This window comes from Sebastes umbrosus, chromosome 15 (genome assembly GCF_015220745.1).
Source record: "Sebastes umbrosus isolate fSebUmb1 chromosome 15, fSebUmb1.pri, whole genome shotgun sequence".
NCBI lineage: Eukaryota > Metazoa > Chordata > Actinopteri > Perciformes > Sebastidae > Sebastes > Sebastes umbrosus.
Genome location: NC_051283.1, coordinates 32,599,999 through 32,619,175, shown reverse-complemented (window position 1 = coordinate 32,619,175; position 19,177 = coordinate 32,599,999). Strand labels below are relative to the sequence as shown.

The following is a 19,177-nucleotide window of genomic DNA, read 5'->3' as shown; positions in this document are numbered from 1 at the left end:
TCTCGAATATCTCCCGAACCGAACGTCATAGACACTTGGAAACGTGCTCTGTCTGACATAATTCGACCACGCTGAACATGCCTGTCATGCTTGTGAGTCTCTACGACCTATATCAATTTTTTGATATAAAAAAGTCGCGTAACTCCGCAACCGAAAGTCGGACAGACTTGTCAGTGCTATCAGTGGAAAGAACGACCCCGAAAATGGGGGGGTACGTCAAGGTCTCATCGCTCTGTCATGTTCACACAAAGAGTTAATGAGGATGATCAAGGATGATCAATTTGATCATCGTGGTTATCATGCCCTTACCTAACCCTAACCCTAACCCTAACCCTAACCCTAACCCTAAACCCTAACCCTAACCCTTAACCCATCGTGGTTATCATGCCCTTACCTAAGCCTAACCCTAACCCTAACCCTAGCCGAACGTTTTTCTCGAATATCTCCCGAACCGAACGTCGTAGACACTTGGAAACGTGCTCTGTCTGACATAATTCGACCACGCTGAACACGCCTGTCGTGGTTGTGAGTCTCTACGACCTTCCGTTCCAGAGATATCAATTTTTTGATATAAAAAAGTTGCGTAACTTCGCAACCGAAAGTCGCACAGACTTGTCAGTGCTATCAGTGGAAAGAACGAACCCGAAAATGGGGGGGTACGTCAAGGTCTCATCGCTCTGTCATGTTCACACAAAGAGTTAATGAGGATGATCAAGGATGATCAATTTGATCATCGTGGTTATCATGCCCTTACCTAACCCTAACCCTAACCCTAACCCTGACCCTGACCCTGACCCTGACCCTGACCCTGACCCTAACCCTAACCCTAACCCTAACCCTAACCCTAACGCCCACGGCCGTTTTATAGTCTCCAGTCCGACCCGTTGTAGTTGTAGCTCCTAGTTGTCTTCTGTTTCATGACCTTGATATCAACCCTCTCTAGCAGCAGCTCTCCTCTCTCTGCAGCTCCCGCTGGAAAACATCTGCTACCTGACGGGAGCAGGGGGGCGGGACTAGTCGCCACAGCGTGCTGCTGATTGGCTGAGATAACAGCTTCACAACTGTATTCATTGGATAGAAACCACAACTTGACACTTCACACTAGCTTAGTTATTTTTGCTTGAGACATTGCAGAAGCACAGTAATTCATAATTTGAGTGTTTTTCTTTCTTTTTAATGCAACCCATTATATCATGTGGGTTATACTAACAAAAGCAAAATAGATAGGGAAACATTAATTCAGCAAAATGTCTTTATTTGGTTCAGGCATGTGAGAATGTGATCAAGGAGGGACAAAGAGCAGAGGTCGGTCCAGGCCTTCAGATCGAGTTGTCTGCAGTCACACAGAGACCAAGCTGTTGAAAATGCTGCTATCATAGTCAGCAGATACGTTTAGCTCTTCTCTTAAATATTTCTTAGCTTTAACTATCACACTTTAATAGGTAGTAAGGTCAGATTTACACCAAATGTTGTTTGTGCTGTGTTCATTATCCTACGTTTTAATTTGGTTAATATGCAGCGATCAACAGAAACAGCTTATGGACACTGAGTTCCATCAGGATATTGACTGACCATAAATATGCCATTTATTAGGATTTTGTCATGAATAAATAAATAAATAAAACTAAAAGGTCAGTTCAAACAACACATATTCCCTCTTACCCCTTGAGGTGTCTAGCCATTCGAGTGGTGCAACCAAAGTAGGAAGTACAACTGCTGCTGAGTTATTCAAATATATCTTTAAATGTTTTAAAGTGTAACGTTTGCTGATTACAGTAGTAAGTATGTGATAAAATGCTCCAACATGGTGTAACAGAAGCACAAGAAGAGATTAGTGACGCCAGTAACACACCAATAACTATCTAAAGTTACGTTCAACTACTGGCAGCAGATGTGTCATGAATTAAGCAAATGTTTTATTCTTTATGAATTAATTTGCAATGGGAAACAATTATTATTATTTCGTCTTTCAAAAGTCACAGTCTCATTTTAAGCTAAAAAGGTTCCATTGACTTCCACTACTGGGTTTATCACAGACACATCGTGGTAAATAAAACACAAACTATGAGGTTTTTTGTCTTTTGTGTGAACTGAAACCATTTTAGTGTGAATGTATTACGTTAAAGTAAATGTACTGAGATACAGCTTGGTCTCTGTTTCTAGCTGCAGCTGATCTACAGTCAGTCCTCGACCTCCACAGACCAAGGATAGGACCTCAGTCACAGCAGGTTAAAGCTTTAGGTTTTCAGTTGGCTATACAGCAGTGGAAAGCTTGGCAAACAGAGAAGCACTAGAATCATTAAAGCATTGTTTCTCGCTGCGACTAGCAGCCAGTTTCTACTTTCTTACATTTTCTAGTTGCTGGTTCTTCAGGGCAGAATGTGAGTTTGGCTTCTTAAATCTCTGGAAAACTCACATCACTTGCTCTAAGACCATCACAAAGTAATCCTAACAATCATTTTCATATCATCCTTACACATGTCAAAAAAACAAAATATTTGAAATGATCATAATTAATGTTATCAGATCTAATAATAATAATAATAATAATAAACTTTTTAAAAAAGCAAACATTTGCTTTGGCAACTTTTCCTGTGCACAGCAGGAACAACAGAAGACTCAAATGAAAAGAGAAATGAATCATTACAAACAGAAGCAACAAAAGCTTTAACACACATCACACTACAGAAAACACATCTTCAGGTCTTCCATGTCAAATACACTTTTTGGTATCGCATCGGTTTAACAGCTTTCAGTTGCGTCAGAAAGGAGATGATGTTTTATACTGTTCTTTGAGTAAACCTAAAACACTTTAGGGTTATCATTATTCAGGTGAACCTTGAGGACCAGAAAAGCTTGAAGCGACACAGACTTTTGGTTAATGATATATTAGTTTCTTCAGTCAAGAGGATTATTTATAATGAGGATCACACCATTTAGCATCTAAACTAACTGTTGCTGACATTCACAGGCAATTTTTTAAGCTATTTAATGTTCTACAGCTACAACGATCCAGCCTGCATACTGATGTTGGCGGTTCACTTTTCCTCGGTAGTCTGTTGTTTGTTCAGCAAGCCAAGGAGCAACATATGATATCTGTCCTCATTTTTAGATAAGAAGTAAGCTAATATGGGTTGTGGAGATATCTATAAACAACTTGGATCAAAAATAACTTTATGAATCAAAATGTTTGGTGTCTTCTGAAAGCTGCTGCCCTCAAGGTTCACCTTTTGTTAGTCATTCACACACATGTATATTATCATGCTCACAAGGATGTTGCTGTGCTTTGGTTATGTTAGGAAGTGTAAAGGTAGACTCTGAATGTTAAAGATTTAGAGGTATTTGGTTACATATTTCTTTAAGATAGCTAAATATTTGGCAAGAATTCAACTACTTTAAAAAAGAAAGCAAGTATTCCTTATAGTATTGACATAGAAAGCCTTTCAAAATATCTGACATCTTCATTTGGTTACTCTTTAAAATTTAAATGTTAGGATCAACAAAATAAAGAGTTTCGTGTTGAAGGGGTGCGCCTGGAATGACCAAACTAAAGGACAAAAAAAGATAATGAAATCATGAGAATTTTTTTTGGTTTGGGTTCAGTTAAAGCACTTCACACACAGGCAACCCCTTTCAAACAGGAACAATCCAAAATAAAACAATTCTTTAAAGCAAAATAAAGAAAACCATGAAAATGTTTACATCTTTGGGTATCATTCAGCTTGGTTTTCACACAAGAACTTTTTGGATAGGCTGACAGGGTGAAACACGAGCCTTGTTCGTGCATTCAGGCAAGTATCACCTTAAAACTTCTTTCGCCGCCAACTCAGTGTCATCGAGGTCCCAGGGTGACCAATTTGGCATCTGGAGAGTTAACTTGGCAGCTTGGCCTTTAAACAGTCATTTTTTGGCTTATCATCAGTATGCCATCAGGTTTGTGCAGATCAAACAAGCATCCTGTTAGTTGGAACTTGTTTTCTTTGATGGACTTCATAGAAAAGAAATCAAATGCATCGCTTAAAAAGTTCATGAAGCACTCTTTGAGATTCATATTTTCCATGAGCTACATCCTCTGCACAAATATGTCTTTGGAGATGGACACTTGTGGGTATTTGAAAGCCATGGATAGCCACATAATGGAGCAACAGTAATCAAGGCAACACTATGTGGTCTCCTTGTTGTCTTCTGATGTCAGATCAGAAAAGTTGAAGATTTCCACCAAAACTGGACATGTTGAACAAAAGGTGACCTGGCTTGAACGGGAGGTTGTTAAGGCTCTTGTCGATCTCTGGTACAGTAAGGCTTAGGCTTGTGGCAGTGGAATCAGGCTCTGCCATGTTCATGCTCTCCTGGTTAGTCATCCTGGTGAGCACTCTCTGGACCGGCCTTGTTGGTCACCGGCACAGTACACTGGCACTGGTCGAAGAAATAGTTACTCAAGGGAAAGGGTTTCAGAATTTTTTGGTTGAGGTAGGCTAGCACAAGCAGCGTAATCAGGCTAAAATTGGCCTCAACTATGGCTCAGATATACATGTCAGACTGAGGTAGCTTTCTTTGGAGGTGTGCAGCTTTTGGGTGAGGAAAAGTTTAGTAAAGAATGCCTGTTTACATGGTTCCTCTAAATGGCTTATATGGTGATAGACAATCATTTCTTATCACCTTCATAAGGCGTTCACAAAGGCCACTGTGTTTCTTCCATTTCTTATTGCAGAGGAACTGAAGGCAAAGTCAAGAGTTCTGTCACAAAAGACTAATAATGGCTTCATTTGTGGTTTTAAGACCATAGTGCACATCTTCACATGTCAGCTTACCAGAGGAGATCTGAGGAATAGAATATTTTGGTTATGGAACAGACTCCCACTGGAAAAGCACACACAAAAAGAATGTGACAGGACCTCGTCTGGAGTGGCAATGCTTTGAAGGCTTTTTCTACATGCACATGTGCATGTGCACAGGCAATAAAGGCAATAAGCTTTGGTTTGAGGTAGGGGTGGAGGATTGGGGTGGGGTGGCAAAGGACCAGGATGTCTCGTAGCTCTGTAAGCATTCTGTCGTAGTTTTGTGGAGGCTACTTTCAGGTTATTAATAGCAGGTTTGGGGGAGAATAAATCGATGTCTGACCCCTACCAAAGGGCACAGAAGGTGCCCATTGGTGGGAGACATGGGTTTCCTAAGTGAATAGCAGACTGTTGGAGGGGAGGACAGGGATATGGGTGGTGATATCATTGACCAGTGTTAGCCGGTGTCCGTGCCAGGCAAACCTGACAAGTGCTGCTCAATGACAACCTGGTACTGAGCTGGACAGACCACCTGCTCACAAGAAGAGTCACCACAGCAGGACATGAAAGAGACAAGAGAGAACAAAGACAAGGAATCAGATACAATTCAAATATGGCATTATTTATGACATGCACAAGCATAAAGTTACCCTTGCTTATCCACTAATTCACCATGGGACTGTTGTACTATTTAGCTGTGAAGACTACTTTTACTGACTGTAAAGAGCTAACATCATTCCAAGCCACCATCTGTGGATGGTCATTTAAAAAGGCACCTACCTGAAGCTATTCCTGATCTTGAAGGAACCTAGGTCACTTTAACTCAATCTTCCTGAGATTTTATGATACGTTTTTAACCCTTATGCATCACTATGGACATTTTTGACTTTTTAATTTTAATGAATATTTGGTAGTTATGATCAGGTCTGATGTTGGTTGAAAGATTTAACTCAAGGAAAGTAGAAAATAATAATATATAATTTTATGGCAGTTTTTGTTCTCTGAGGACAACAGATCATTTTTAAAAGGGATGCACAAGACTTAAATACAATGTTTAAATACAATACTTACATAAAAACACATACGTAATACATGAAGTGGTTAAATAAAGCGGAAAAGGCTGTGACCAGCATATTGTGAGTGACTACCTGAGGTACTGAGTCCACTCTCGGGTGGCTTGCTCCATCTTTAGCAATGCCATTGTGTCCTGTGTTGTTCCTCGGTACAGACCAGCTGTCCTGAGTCCCTTTACTGCAAAACAGACTGCAAACAGGTTCCAGCTATGAGTATAGAATCTGCATAACTTCACATGAACATGAAAGAGTACTTCATGAAGGTGCAGAGAAGCCAGCCCTATTGATCCAAACAGTAGTCTGGTCCAGGTTTCTATATTACAGTCAACATGATACATAATTCATTGGATTATAATTTAATAAGAATGATTAATAGTGTATAAATACATAGTAAAGAGGATATACAGTGTTTTGGCACTTACCTGCGACGGTATCCAAACATGAGGAAGAGAACACAGAAGATGATACAGGCGGTGCCGATATGGATGCCGATGACGATGCTGCCAAGAGATGCCTCTCCATCTCTGCACTGACACAGACTTTTCTCTCCTGGAACAAACCCAGCACTAATGAACAACATCCTCATGATGGAAAAAAACCTCAGCTTCAGACAAAATGGCATTTGGCACATATAAAAGGTCCTTTTTTCCCCAGTGTTTTACATATTGCTCATATTATAGTCTTAAAGCAAAGGTGGGACACTCCGTACAAGTAACTTAATGGTCCATTTCATTCTGGTGGTCCTTTTCTGGATGTTTGCAGCCATTTCACTGTGAGAGCAGCCAAAAGAGTTTCAAAGAGATATACATCTTGTGCCATGACTTTATTTTGGATTTTGCCTAGGTAGAATGTGACAAATCAACTTCTATAGATGAGCCCAGAAATATGAAAATGATCAGCCATTTTTGTTTTTACCACAACACCTCCAGCAATGTCCCAACAGCCTCTGTCTAAATTTCTACTTTGGAGTCAAACAACCTCTCACTTGAAGCCTGAGTCGGTGTCTTCTGACTTACCCAAATATTATAACAATCTTCCTCAGTTATGTCGTGTCTGATCTTCTTTCTCATTTACTTTTGATATAGACTGTCAAATCATTTTTGGAGTTTTGTATTCTATTTCATAATTGGGATATCAGACATTTGTTTACTTATATCTTGTATGCATCTAATAATATATTAACTAAATGAGGTTTATTATCCTTCACTTGTGTGATGTCTTTATTCTTTAACCTGATGATGATGAAGTCTAATTTAAAGCATTATCAGAACATGTCTGCAACCACTCTTTATAAAGTTTAACCATAGCTTGAGAACTAGTTAATACATTTGGGTAATTATTCAAATATGACCTTCCAAGTATTTTGCACTCGTCCACAGCATTCAGAGGTGTGAACAGAGGAGCCACTGAAACCTGTTCCAGGACACGGTGTGATCACACTTACCAGTGGTTTGGTCCGTCACGCCTTCCTCTGCCAGCGACACCAGTCTCTTGGAGCAGTCACTCTCCCCGTTTCCATTGTAGGCCACCAGTTTGACTTCATACACTGCACCGGATTCTGAAACAGAGGGCCCGATACAGAGTCAGTCAGGAGGGGAGGGCGTTGTGTCTTAACACAATCATACTCAGTTACCATTTCCAACAAAACCTCCACAGTGGCTGTTGCATTGTTGGTGTACAGACTGCAAGTGCACACCCTAAAGAACAGAGAGAATATTGGATCAACTTGAATAGAGACAATTATCAAACCATCTCTCACTGTGACAACTGTGACTTTGTTATATACCATACCATATTATCTTGTTCTTCTCTCGTCCTCTTGGCTTTCTGGATCTTACGATCTCCTATTATATGAAAATATCCTTTTGACTGTCTTCCATGGCTCAATCAGTAAGGGGCACCACCCATTATTTAGAAATGGTCTTTAGCATCCATTTCTTCAAACGCCAACTGTACGCTGCCTGTTGTGACTCAGCTATGTGTAAGTTGAGCCGTGGGGCCACACTTCCCACTGCGGTTAGATGATGAACTCATGAGGTCATTGTCATGTGACACATGAAACAATAGAGATGCTTTGAAGAGTAAAGGTTGACTGATAATAGACTTATTCAGCTCCATCAGTGGTCTCATTATATATATATATATATATATATAATAAACTCAGAAAAAAAGGTTTGGAAATTTGTGTTTGGTGGATTATTTCTCTGTTGTTACAATGCTAATGGTCATTGTATTTTACATCGCTGGAAAGCCTGTTTATTTACCTTCACAATGATGTCCAACTTGTAAGGATCATGCATTTGTGGGATGAGCAGCATAGCTGATTATGTCGGTAGCGACAATATTCTGTTACTGTAATGTCTATTTCTCTCCTCAGATGTTCTCAGGAACATCTTGTAGTTACTGTTTAGCTGTAAAATGAGAACGTTTGGCATTAGGAGCACTAAAAAGAGGCAGCGGCACATCACTTTCTCACAGATTATCTGTCTCATGTACTACTGTCAGGATATAGTGATATAGTATACGATATTTCCATTAAAGTTACCGATTGCAGCTTTAAACCAAAGCATTTTATATTTATTTATTATATTTACTGAGTTGTATATTTGCTATGCTGATGTCTTATAGGTCTTATATTCTGATCCAATCATATTGTTTTGTAGGTGACCAAGATGTGTTGTCATGGTTGCAGGCATTAAGCCCGAAGGCGTCACTATGTAAAGTAGGAGGGACGGATGCTGCTGTTCACACATGAAGACGAGGAGTGAGTGACAGCGTGGCGGTTTTAATCTATTATTTTATTATTTCTTTTTCATTCAACTCTCATCCTTTGATAATACTGACCTGTTGTAGTCAGTTCAGTCAATTCACTGATGCATGCTGGTGTAACTATGACAACAGCCAGCGTCATAGTAAAACATGACTCAGGTGAGTGTCAGGGTGATGGTTGGGATTAGAACGTGTCAGCAGGAGTAAAGGAGGCAGTATTATGAGAGAAAGCTCTGAGAGACATAACTGAAGATCTTACCCTCTCACACACACACACATGCACAGACTCACCCAGCTTAGAGACGGTGTGGGCATTGATGTGACAGGGCAGCTGGACTGGCCTCTGGAAGTCTGCGTGAGGGACCCTGCGGTAGGACAGCCTGAAGCCCTCAGCCCTGCCGGCCTTACTGGGCAGCTCCCAGAGGACTTGCACGGCGCTGGAGTTCACCACCTTGGTGAAGAAGGTGGGAGGAGTCGGCACTGGACAGAGAGTGATGAGAGACAAGCTGATAAAAACAGTTCTTACTGTCCATTAACTGTCCACTAATGAGAACAGAGCAGGTTGAGGAATGTGGTCACTGCAGCTGACAGGAAGTAGAAAAGATAACAGAATATAAGAAGCTCAGTACAGGCAACCATCTTAAGACACATTCACTAAACTAATAAAAGAACCTGTTGAAGGAGGATGTTTTTAATGTCATACCAAAATACCAAAGCAATTAAATTTTACAATTTAGTGATGCTATTGCATAACATATATCTTTCAAAGTTATAGAAATATATCAAGACTCAAACTTGATATCATGTTCTTTTTACTGTATATATGGAATATATATGTGTATAAATATATTATATATATACATCTATATATATACATATATATATATATACATACATATTCTGTATATATGGAGGCACTTGAGTCTTGAATGTCTATTATTTTTGTGGCATCTCTCGTTACATAATGTGCTCTTTAACCATCAGATGGAACTCACAAAAGACTTCCAATAGTGTTCATTACATTTGTTTTGTTCAAAAATAATTTTACATCTCTGAATGCACCAATTTTCTTTATGAAAATGTCTTCTAAGTTAACGTCTTTTTAACCGACAAGAAGGCAGAAAAGTTGATGCACTGAGACTAATGTGACTGTTCTACAACATCATGTGATGCAAGAGTCATCTGTGTATACATGTACGTGCATGTACATACATTTACATACATGTACATATGTGTACATGTACATGTACACGTATATACATGTACATAGAGTATGTACTGTCAGCATATAAGGATATTTAAGTCTTTCTTATATTTACCATATTCACCATCTCCAGGTTGTCTAATGTCTAACTTTTGAATCGTTTCACTATTACAAAATGTTGCAATATTACAATGTTGTATATATATATATATATATACACACACAATATACTGTATATACAGTATGTGTGTACATATATACAATATACTGTATATATACTGTGTATATAAATTACCACGATGACCAATATGATTCACTGTGATGTAAAATATGATGAATAAACAACATGAATCAGGAGACAGAGCAGTGGTTTTGAGAGTATTTCATGTTCTTACCGCCCCCTAGTGTTGTAGTCACCACAGTGGGGGACTGCTGGCTGGCTCCTAGAGGAGAATAGGCCTTCAGGTAGAGGGAGTAGGTGGTGGCCGGCTCCAGGTTGGTCACATCATGCTGGAAGGTTCCTTTACTGATGGCTTCCTGCAGCTCCAGACTATCAGGCTCTGAATCACACACACTCATTTATTATTGTAACTACACATGTTTGAATGTGAAGTCCAGATGTTATCTTAGTAGACCCTCGCTGTGTGTGTGTGTGTCTGTGTGTGTGTGTGTGTGTGTGTGTGTGTGTGTGTGTGTGTGTGTGTGTGTGCATGCACTGACTCTTACCTCCTATCTTGCGGATGTGAAGTACGTATCCGATGATGCCGTCGGTGACGTTTGGGGGGGGCTGGCTCCATGTGATCTGCAGGGCATCGGTGGACAGCACACTGGCTATGAGGCCCTGGGGGGCGGCTGGCAGGTCTTTAGCCTGGGCCACGGCTAGACGGGCGCTGGCTTGGTTGGTACCGGCACTGTTCTCTGCGATGCACTGGTAGATGGCCTCATCCTCTGAGCTGATACGGGTCAGAGCCAGAGTGCTGCGCAGAGAACACACAGCTGCATCAATTCACTGATCCCAGATCATCAGGTCTGCTTTGTGGAAATTTGCTTTACTTTAATTAAATTCAATAACTTCATCCCGTCCCAGCAGGGAAATTCAAAAAGTCAAAATGAGTTTGGTAATATGCTCCAAAACAAAGCATGACTGAAAATGACGAGGACCTAATGAAGGTAGTTGAAGCAGTGTCTTATTGAGAGACCCTGAGTCAATATTAACAATAACATATAAATGTTTTAGTAACTTTATCAGTAACTGGTCCATCAGGATCACACTGAATTAATCATGTCAGTTTGGGCTTTACTGGGTTTCTATGAGCGGTATTTGTTTTAATGTTAATGTGTCCATACTGTTAGTGCAGAGCCAAGTCATTGAAAAAGTGATATACTAACATCACAGTACATCGCTGCCATCATCTACCTGTTGTTATTAGTCAGCTTGATGTTGTGTCCGGGCATCAGGACCTTGCCATTCTTCAGCCAGATGAGGTGAGGCTCGGGGACGCCCTGGGCCACACAGGTGAACACGGCACTCCCCCCTGCTGGTTTGGACACAGACTGTGGCCACTGCAGGAACTCAGGAGGAGCTGAGGACAGACAGATTGGGAGATGAGACAAGATGAGACAAGGTGAGACAAGGTGAGACAAGGTGAGACAAGATGAGACAAGGTGAGACAAGATGAGATAAGATGAGGCAAGAAGAGGCAAGGTGAGACAAGATGAGATAAGATGAGGCAAGAAGAGGCAAGGTGAGACAAGATGAGACAAGATGAGGCAAGAAGAGGCAAGGTGAGACAAGATGAGACAAGATGAGGCAAGGTGAGACGAGATGAGACAAGGTGAGACAAGGTGAGACAAGATGAGACAAGGTGAGACAAGATGAGACAAGATAAGACAAGGAGCAGACAACCAAAGAAGGATTTTACAATATAAAACTAAAGTACGTAACAGGCTCATGTTCCTCATAAACCCTGCTGCCCCCCCATGGCCTGCTTCTAGAGACAGACAGACAACACGCAGCACTAATGTCAATGATACCTTTATTGAACTAATATATTTAAGATTTATAGTTTCAAAGAGGCCTGGTAGAGACAATTCTTCTGTAATACTTCTTGTATCCTCATAATCTCCACTAACAATACATCCAACTGTCGGCTACAGGTGAAGTTATGAACAGTTCTGTATCTGATCAAGAATAAAACATCATCACGTCCTGCTGACTGCAGGACTGGTATCTTTCAGAAAATCTGATTAAAGCGGCAGCAAGTACAAACAGTACTCAGGTCACTATATCCTGACAGTAGTACATGAGACAGGTAATCTGAATGAAATCATGTTCCTCTGTGTTCTCTGGTGTCCTCCGGTGCTCCTAACGGCATCTGCAAGATTTCACAGACCGGAGGAAAACAACCAATCAGAGCTGATCTGGAGTCTGCTGTCCAGCTGCCGTCTCTGAGCAGCTGTCAATCACTCACCAACTCTGATCAATCGATCAAACTAGTCAGTGCTGATCAGATATGAATCAATATTCTGTTACGTTAATGTCTATTTCCCTCCTCAGAATCATCTTGTAGTGCACAGTTTAGCTGTAACATGAGAAAGTTTGTGACCCGGCAGCCATGTTGAGATCAGTTGAGGAAATACCAAGCACCACCCACCAGCCGGCGCTCAGCCAATAGGAACGCTCTCTCTCTCTGAAATGACCTGTGATTGGTCAAAGTCTCCCGTCATGGGCTAGATGTTCTAAAGCCTGAAAACAGAGCCATGAGGAGGAGCAGAAGTCTAGTTTCTCTCAGAACACTTGAATTACAATATGATGAAAGGTTATTATGGGATGTCTGCCCAATGACGCCAAACATATACTGACTACTGCAGCTTTAAATTTGGACTTTGTTTACATTTATTAATTGGATAACAATGTCCTTAAAAGCATGATAGAGTATAGAACAGACCAAGCTCACTGAGGTGAGACTTAGACGAGAATAAATAAACATCTACAGAACCCGTCCTCTGAAAACTTCATCGAGCCGTTCAGACACACAGAGACGGTTTCATTACTTAACACATCTGAGTCTGTGGTTGAACTTCATACGTCCAGGCTGTGTCTCCAAAAGGTGACACACACACACACACACACACACAGCCTGCTGACCCTAGCCAGTCCTCGGCGGTCCAGATGGGTTGACTGGTCCTTCTGACACCAGGTTCAATATCAGAGGCACAATGGACATGCATATATATGATGAGATATAGGCAGCACTGAGCCCTAAAGCCCCCCCCCCCCCCCCCCCCCACGTCAGCCCACGCTCAGCATCTCATTGATCTACTGACCTCAACACCCACTGTGACCCCGCCCCCCCACAAAATGACCATTTCAATAAGGACACATTCATCACTGCAGCCATGCAGGATCTGTCCACCCCCCCATCCACCTATCAGCTGGGGGGGATCTGTCCAACCCCCCATCCACCTATCAGCTGGGGGGGGATCTGTCCACCCCTCCACCCCCCCATCCACCTATCAGCTGGAGGGGGGGATCTGTCCACCCCTCCACCCCCCCATCCACCTATCAGCTGGAGGGGGATCTGTCCACCCCCCCATCCACCTATCAGCTGGAGGGGGGGGACCTGTCCACCCCTCCAACCCCCCATCTGTCCCACCATCATGTTCCAGAGTGTCACATCTCCAGCTGACCGTTGATCAGTCGATCTATACTGTGTATTGATCTGTGATTCTGTTGACCTTGAGTTTCACCTCATACATCTTCTGATTACCTTTAGTCCCTTTTGTTTGCAGTCTTTGTGTGTGTGTGTGTGGGGGGGGGGGGGATCTATTTAAATACTAGCATATAAAGGTTCTCTGAGGAACATGAGGTTCTAAATATTATGACAATAAGCTGCAAAGAATATTTTTATGGCTAATATTTATTTTTATAGGTCCTCTGATTCCTTAATAATTAGGTTTAGTTTAGTTTAGTTTACTTTAGGTTAGGTTAGGTTAGGTTAGTTACCTGGAAACAAATAGTCTGTAATCTGGAACCAGAACAAAGTACCGACTGGATTTAGGTTTCTCAGAAAGAATTAAATGAGATAGTTGCTCAGTTGTATAATAGAGAGTAAAGTAAGAGTTTATAAGCAGTAGAATGAATGAAACAGATCATTTAAACCCAAGTACATATTAATCCATTATTGACAACTGAAGTCTGCATATATGTTGATTTGTGTGTTCACGTATAATTTAAGACGTACAGTAGTTGACACTGTTCAGCTGACCTGCTGCTGACTGAGACTCTGCAGATGGAATTAATACCAAATAGTCTCACATGGAACCTTCATTCAGACACCAGCTGCTACTACAACGTACATATGTATATATATATATATATATATATATATATATATATATATATATACACATATATATATATACTGTAATTTTGAGCTGGAACTTAAGAGTTATATTAAAGAGGAACTTGTACATTATTAGTTAGGTTCAATCACTTCATGTGTATTTAAATAAGGCCAGAGGAAGAAGAAGCATTGAAGTATTTACTATACTTTAGTTAAAGTATGAGTATACCACAGAGTACAAATACAATTAAAAGTACATGTCCAGCATTTATCAGCAAAATCCACTTAAATTATCACAAGTAGAAATATATATATATATATATATATATTTCTACTTGGGAGGGAAGGAAGGGAGGGATGGATGGATGGATGGAGGGATGGAGGGATGGCTGTATTTAATGCACAATTCTCCCAAATGGCTGTCCATCCTTTGTGTCTCCGTCACCGTGGTGACAGCCTGGGTGCCCTGACCCCTCCGCCGTGATGCTATTCATCTTCCAGCTCTCCCTAATTAACCCTGAGACCACACCTCGTTTCTCCCCCTACCTCCCTATCTGTCCGTCCTGACTCCACCTCCTTTCTCCCCCTACCTCCATATCTGTCCGTCCTGACTCCACCGCCTCCTCCCTCACTCTAACCGTTTTCACACACATGAGCCTGAATCCTCCTGTCGAGGTCAGGGGTCAGAGGTCACAGGTCATTAATTCCCCTTGGACCCCCCTCCTGCACCTTGCACCCCGCATTGACCGTCTAGCTGTCCTCCACTTCCTGTCTCTTTGTATGGTGTGTTCTTTGTCCCTTCGTCCTGACCATGACCGTGGACACACACACACAAACACACACACACACACACACACAGACTGTGTTAGACTGTACACATGCAGCCTCTACTAAACTTCACACTACATACTCCAGTAGCCTCTACTAACCTTCACACTACAGACTCCAGTAGCCTCTACTAACCTTCACACTACAGACTCCAGTAGCCTCTACTAACCTTCACACTACAGACACCAACAGCCTCTACTAACCTTCACACTACAGACTCCAGTAGCCTCTACTAACCTTCACACTACAGACACCAACAGCCTCTACTAACCTTCACACTACAGACTCCAGTAGCCTCTACTAACCTTCACACTACAGACTCCAGTAGCCTCTACTAACCTTCACACTACAGACACCAACAGCCTCTACTAACCTTCACACTACAGACTCCAGTAGCCTCTACTAACCTTCACACTACATACTCCAGCAGCCTCTACTAACCTTCACACTACAGACACCAACAGCCTCTACTAACCTTCACACTACAGACTCCAACAGCCTCTACTAACCTTCACACTACAGACTCCAGTAGCCTCTACTAACCTTCACACTACAGACTCCAGTAGCCTCTACTAACCTTCACACTACAGACTCCAGTAGCCTCTACTAACCTTCACACTACATACTCCAGCAGCCTCTACTAACCTTCACACTACAGACTCCAACAGCCTCTACTAACCTTCACACTACAGACTCCAGTAGCCTCTACTAACCTTCACACTACATACTCCAGCAGCCTCTACTAACCTTCACACTACAGACTCCAACAGCCTCTACTAACCTTCACACTACAGACTCCAGTAGCCTCTACTAACCTTCACACTACAGACACCAACAGCCTCTACTAACCTTCACACTACAGACTCCAGCAGCCTCACTGATTCCTATTAACCTTCACACTACAGACTCCAGCAGCCTCTACTAACCTTCACACTACAGACTCCAGCAGCCTCTACTAACCTTCACACTACATACTCCAGCAGCCTCTACTAAAATTCACACTACAGACTCCAGCAGCCTCTACTAACCTTCACACTACAGACTCCAGCAGCCTCTACTAACCTTCACACTACATACTCCAGCAGCCTCTACTAACCTTCACACTACAGACTCCAGCAGCCTCTACTAACCTTCACACTACAGACTCCAGCAGCCTCTACTAACCTTCACACTACAGACTCCAGCAGCCTCTACTAACCTTCACACTACAGACTCCAGCAGCCTCACTGATTCCTACTAACCTTCACACTACAGACACCAACAGCCTCTACTAACCTTCACACTACAGACACCAGCAGCCTCACTGATTCCTACTAACCTTCACACTGTTTACTCTGTGAACCAGTCTGTGAACCAGTCTTTAAACCAGTCTGTGATCCAGTCGTTAAACCAGTCTGTGAACCAGTCTGTGAACCAGTCTGTGAACCAGTCTGTGATCCAGTCTTTAAACCAGTCTGCGATCCAGTCTTTAAACCAGTCTGTGAACCAATCTGTAAACCAGTCTGTGATCCAGTCTTTGAACCAGTCTGTGAACCAGTCTGTGAACCAGTCTGTAAACCAGTCTTTAAACCAGTCTGTGAACCAGTCTGTGAACCAGTCTTTAAACCAGTCTGTGATCCAGTCTTTAAACCAGTCTGTGAACCAGTCTGTAAACCAGTCTGTAAACCAGTCTGTGATCCAGTCGTTAAACCAGTCTGTGAACCAGTCTGTGAACCAGTCTGTGAACCAGTCTTTAAACCAGTCTGTAAACCAGTCTGTGATCCAGTCTTTAAACCAGTCTGTGATCCAGTCTTTAAACCAGTCTGTAAACCAGTCTGTGATCCAGTCTTTAAACCAGTCTGTGAACCAGTCTGTGAACCAGTCTGTAAACCAGTCTTTAAACCAGTCTGTGAACCAGTCTGTGATCCAGTCTTTAAACCAGTCTGTGAACCAGTCTTTAAACCAGTCTGTGAACCAGTCTGTGAACCAGTCTTTAAACCAGTCTGTAAACCAGTCTGTGAACCAGTCTGTGAACCAGTCTGTAAACCAGTCTGTGAACCAGTCTTTAAACCAGTCTGTGAACCAGTCTGTGAACCAGTCTTTAAACCAGTCTGTGAACCAGTCTGTGAACCAGTCTTTAAACCAGTCTGTGATCCAGTCTTTAAACCAGTCTGTGAACCAGTCTGTAAACCAGTCTTTAAACCAGTCTGTGAACCAGTCTGTGAACCAGTCTGTGATCCAGTCTTTAAACCAGTCTGTGAACCAGTCTGTAAACCAGTCTTTAAACCAGTCTGTGAACCAGTCTGTGAACCAGTCTGTGATCCAGTCTTTAAACCAGTCTGTGAACCACTCTGTGAACCAGTCTGTAAACCAGTCTTTAAACCAGTCTTTAAACCAGTCTGTGATCCAGTCTTTAAACCAGTCTGTGAACCAGTCTGTGAACCAGTCTTTAAACCAGTCTTTAAACCAGTCTGTGAACCAGTCTGTGATCCAGTCTTTAAACCAGTCTGTGAACCAGTCTGTAAACCAGTCTTTAAACCAGTCTGTGAACCAGTCTGTGAACCAGTCTTTAAACCAGTCTGTAAACCAGTCTTTAAACCAGTCTGTGAACCAGTCTGTGAACCAGTCTGTAAACCAGTCTGTGAACCAGTCTTTAAACCAGTCTGTGAACCAGTCTGTGAACCAGTCTTTAAACCAGTCTGTGAACCAGTCTGTGATCCAGTCTGTGATCCAGTCTTTAAACCAGTCTTTAAACCAGTCTGTAAACCAGTCTGTGATCCAGTCTTTAAACCAGTCTGTGAACCAGTCTTTAAACCAGTCTGTGAACCAGTCTTTAAACCAGTCTGTGATCCAGTCTGTGAACCAGTCTGTGAACCAGTCTGTAAACCAGTCTGTGATCCAGTCTGTAAACCAGTCTGTGATCCAGTCTTTAAACCAGTCTGTGAACCAGTCTGTGAACCAGTCTGTGAACCAGTCTGTAAACCAGTCTTTAAACCAGTCTTTAAACCAGTCTGTGATCCAGTCTTTAAACCAGTCTGTGAACCAGTCTGTAAACCAGTCTGTGATCCAGTCTTTAAACCAGTCTGTGAACCAGTCTGTAAACCAGTCTGTGATCCAGTCTTTAAACCAGTCTGTGAACCAGTCTTTAAACCAGTCTGTGATCCAGTCTGTGAACCAGTCTGTGAACCAGTCTGTAAACCAGTCTGTGATCCAGTCTGTAATCCAGTCTTTAAACCAGTCTGTGAACCAGTCTGTGAACCAGTCTGTGAACCAGTCTGTGAACCAGTCTTTAAACCAGTCTTTAAACCAGTCTGTGATCCAGTCTTTAAACCAGTCTGTGAACCAGTCTGTGAACCAGTCTGTAAACCAGTCTTTAAACCAGTCTGTGAACCAGTCTGTGATCCAGTCTTTAAACCAGTCTGTGAACCAGTCTTTAAACCAGTCTGTGAACCAGTCTGTGAACCAGTCTTTAAACCAGTCTGTAAACCAGTCTGTGAACCAGTCTGTGAACCAGTCTGTAAACCAGTCTGTGAACCAGTCTTTAAACCAGTCTGTGAACCAGTCTGTGAACCAGTCTTTAAACCAGTCTGTGAACCAGTCTGTGATCCAGTCTTTAAACCAGTCTGTAAACCAGTCTGTGATCCAGTCTGTGATCCAGTCTTTAAACCAGTCTGTAAACCAGTCTGTAAACCAGTCTGTGATCCAGTCTTTAAACCAGTCTGTGAACCAGTCTTTAAACCAGTCTGTGATCCAGTCTTTAAACCAGTCTGTGAACCAGTCTGTGAACCAGTCTGTAAACCAGTCTGTGATCCAGTCTGTAAACCAGTCAGTAAACCAGTCTGTAAACCAGTCTGTGATCCAGTCTTTAAACCAGTCTGTGAACCAGTCTGTAAACCAGTCTTTAAACCAGTCTGTAAACCAGTCAGTAAACCAGTCTGTAAACCAGTCTGTGATCCAGTCTTTAAACCAGTCTGTGAACCAGTCTGTAAACCAGTCTGTAAACCAGTCTGTAAACCAGTCTGTGATCCAGTCTGTAAACCAGTCAGTAAACCAGTCTGTAAACCAGTCTGTAAACCAGTCTGTGAACCAGTCTGTAAACCAGTCTGTGATCCAGTCTGTAAACCAGTCTTTAAACCAGTCTGTGATCCAGTCTTTAAACCAGTCTGTGAACCAGTCTGTAAACCAGTCAGTAAACCAGTC

The 19,177-nt window shown here is 42.1% G+C and overlaps 1 protein-coding gene across 1 annotated transcript in view; it reads right to left on the bottom strand.

Moving 5' to 3' along the window:
• Positions 1-1,234: 1,234 nt before the first annotated feature.
• LOC119503574 (immunoglobulin superfamily DCC subclass member 3-like) overlaps positions 1,235-19,177 on the bottom strand; it is a 35,401-nt gene continuing 17,458 nt past the window's right edge. The window contains exons 8-15 of the mRNA XM_037795419.1: positions 11,242-11,407; positions 10,551-10,801; positions 10,220-10,384; positions 8,912-9,100; positions 7,296-7,409; positions 6,274-6,400; positions 5,927-6,041; positions 1,235-5,310 (exon numbers count right to left, since the gene is read on the bottom strand). Of these exons, the coding sequence (XP_037651347.1) occupies positions 5,236-5,310; positions 5,927-6,041; positions 6,274-6,400; positions 7,296-7,409; positions 8,912-9,100; positions 10,220-10,384; positions 10,551-10,801; positions 11,242-11,407 (1,202 nt within the window). The 3' untranslated portion in view covers positions 1,235-5,235. The remainder of the gene's footprint in view (positions 5,311-5,926; positions 6,042-6,273; positions 6,401-7,295; positions 7,410-8,911; positions 9,101-10,219; positions 10,385-10,550; positions 10,802-11,241; positions 11,408-19,177) is intronic.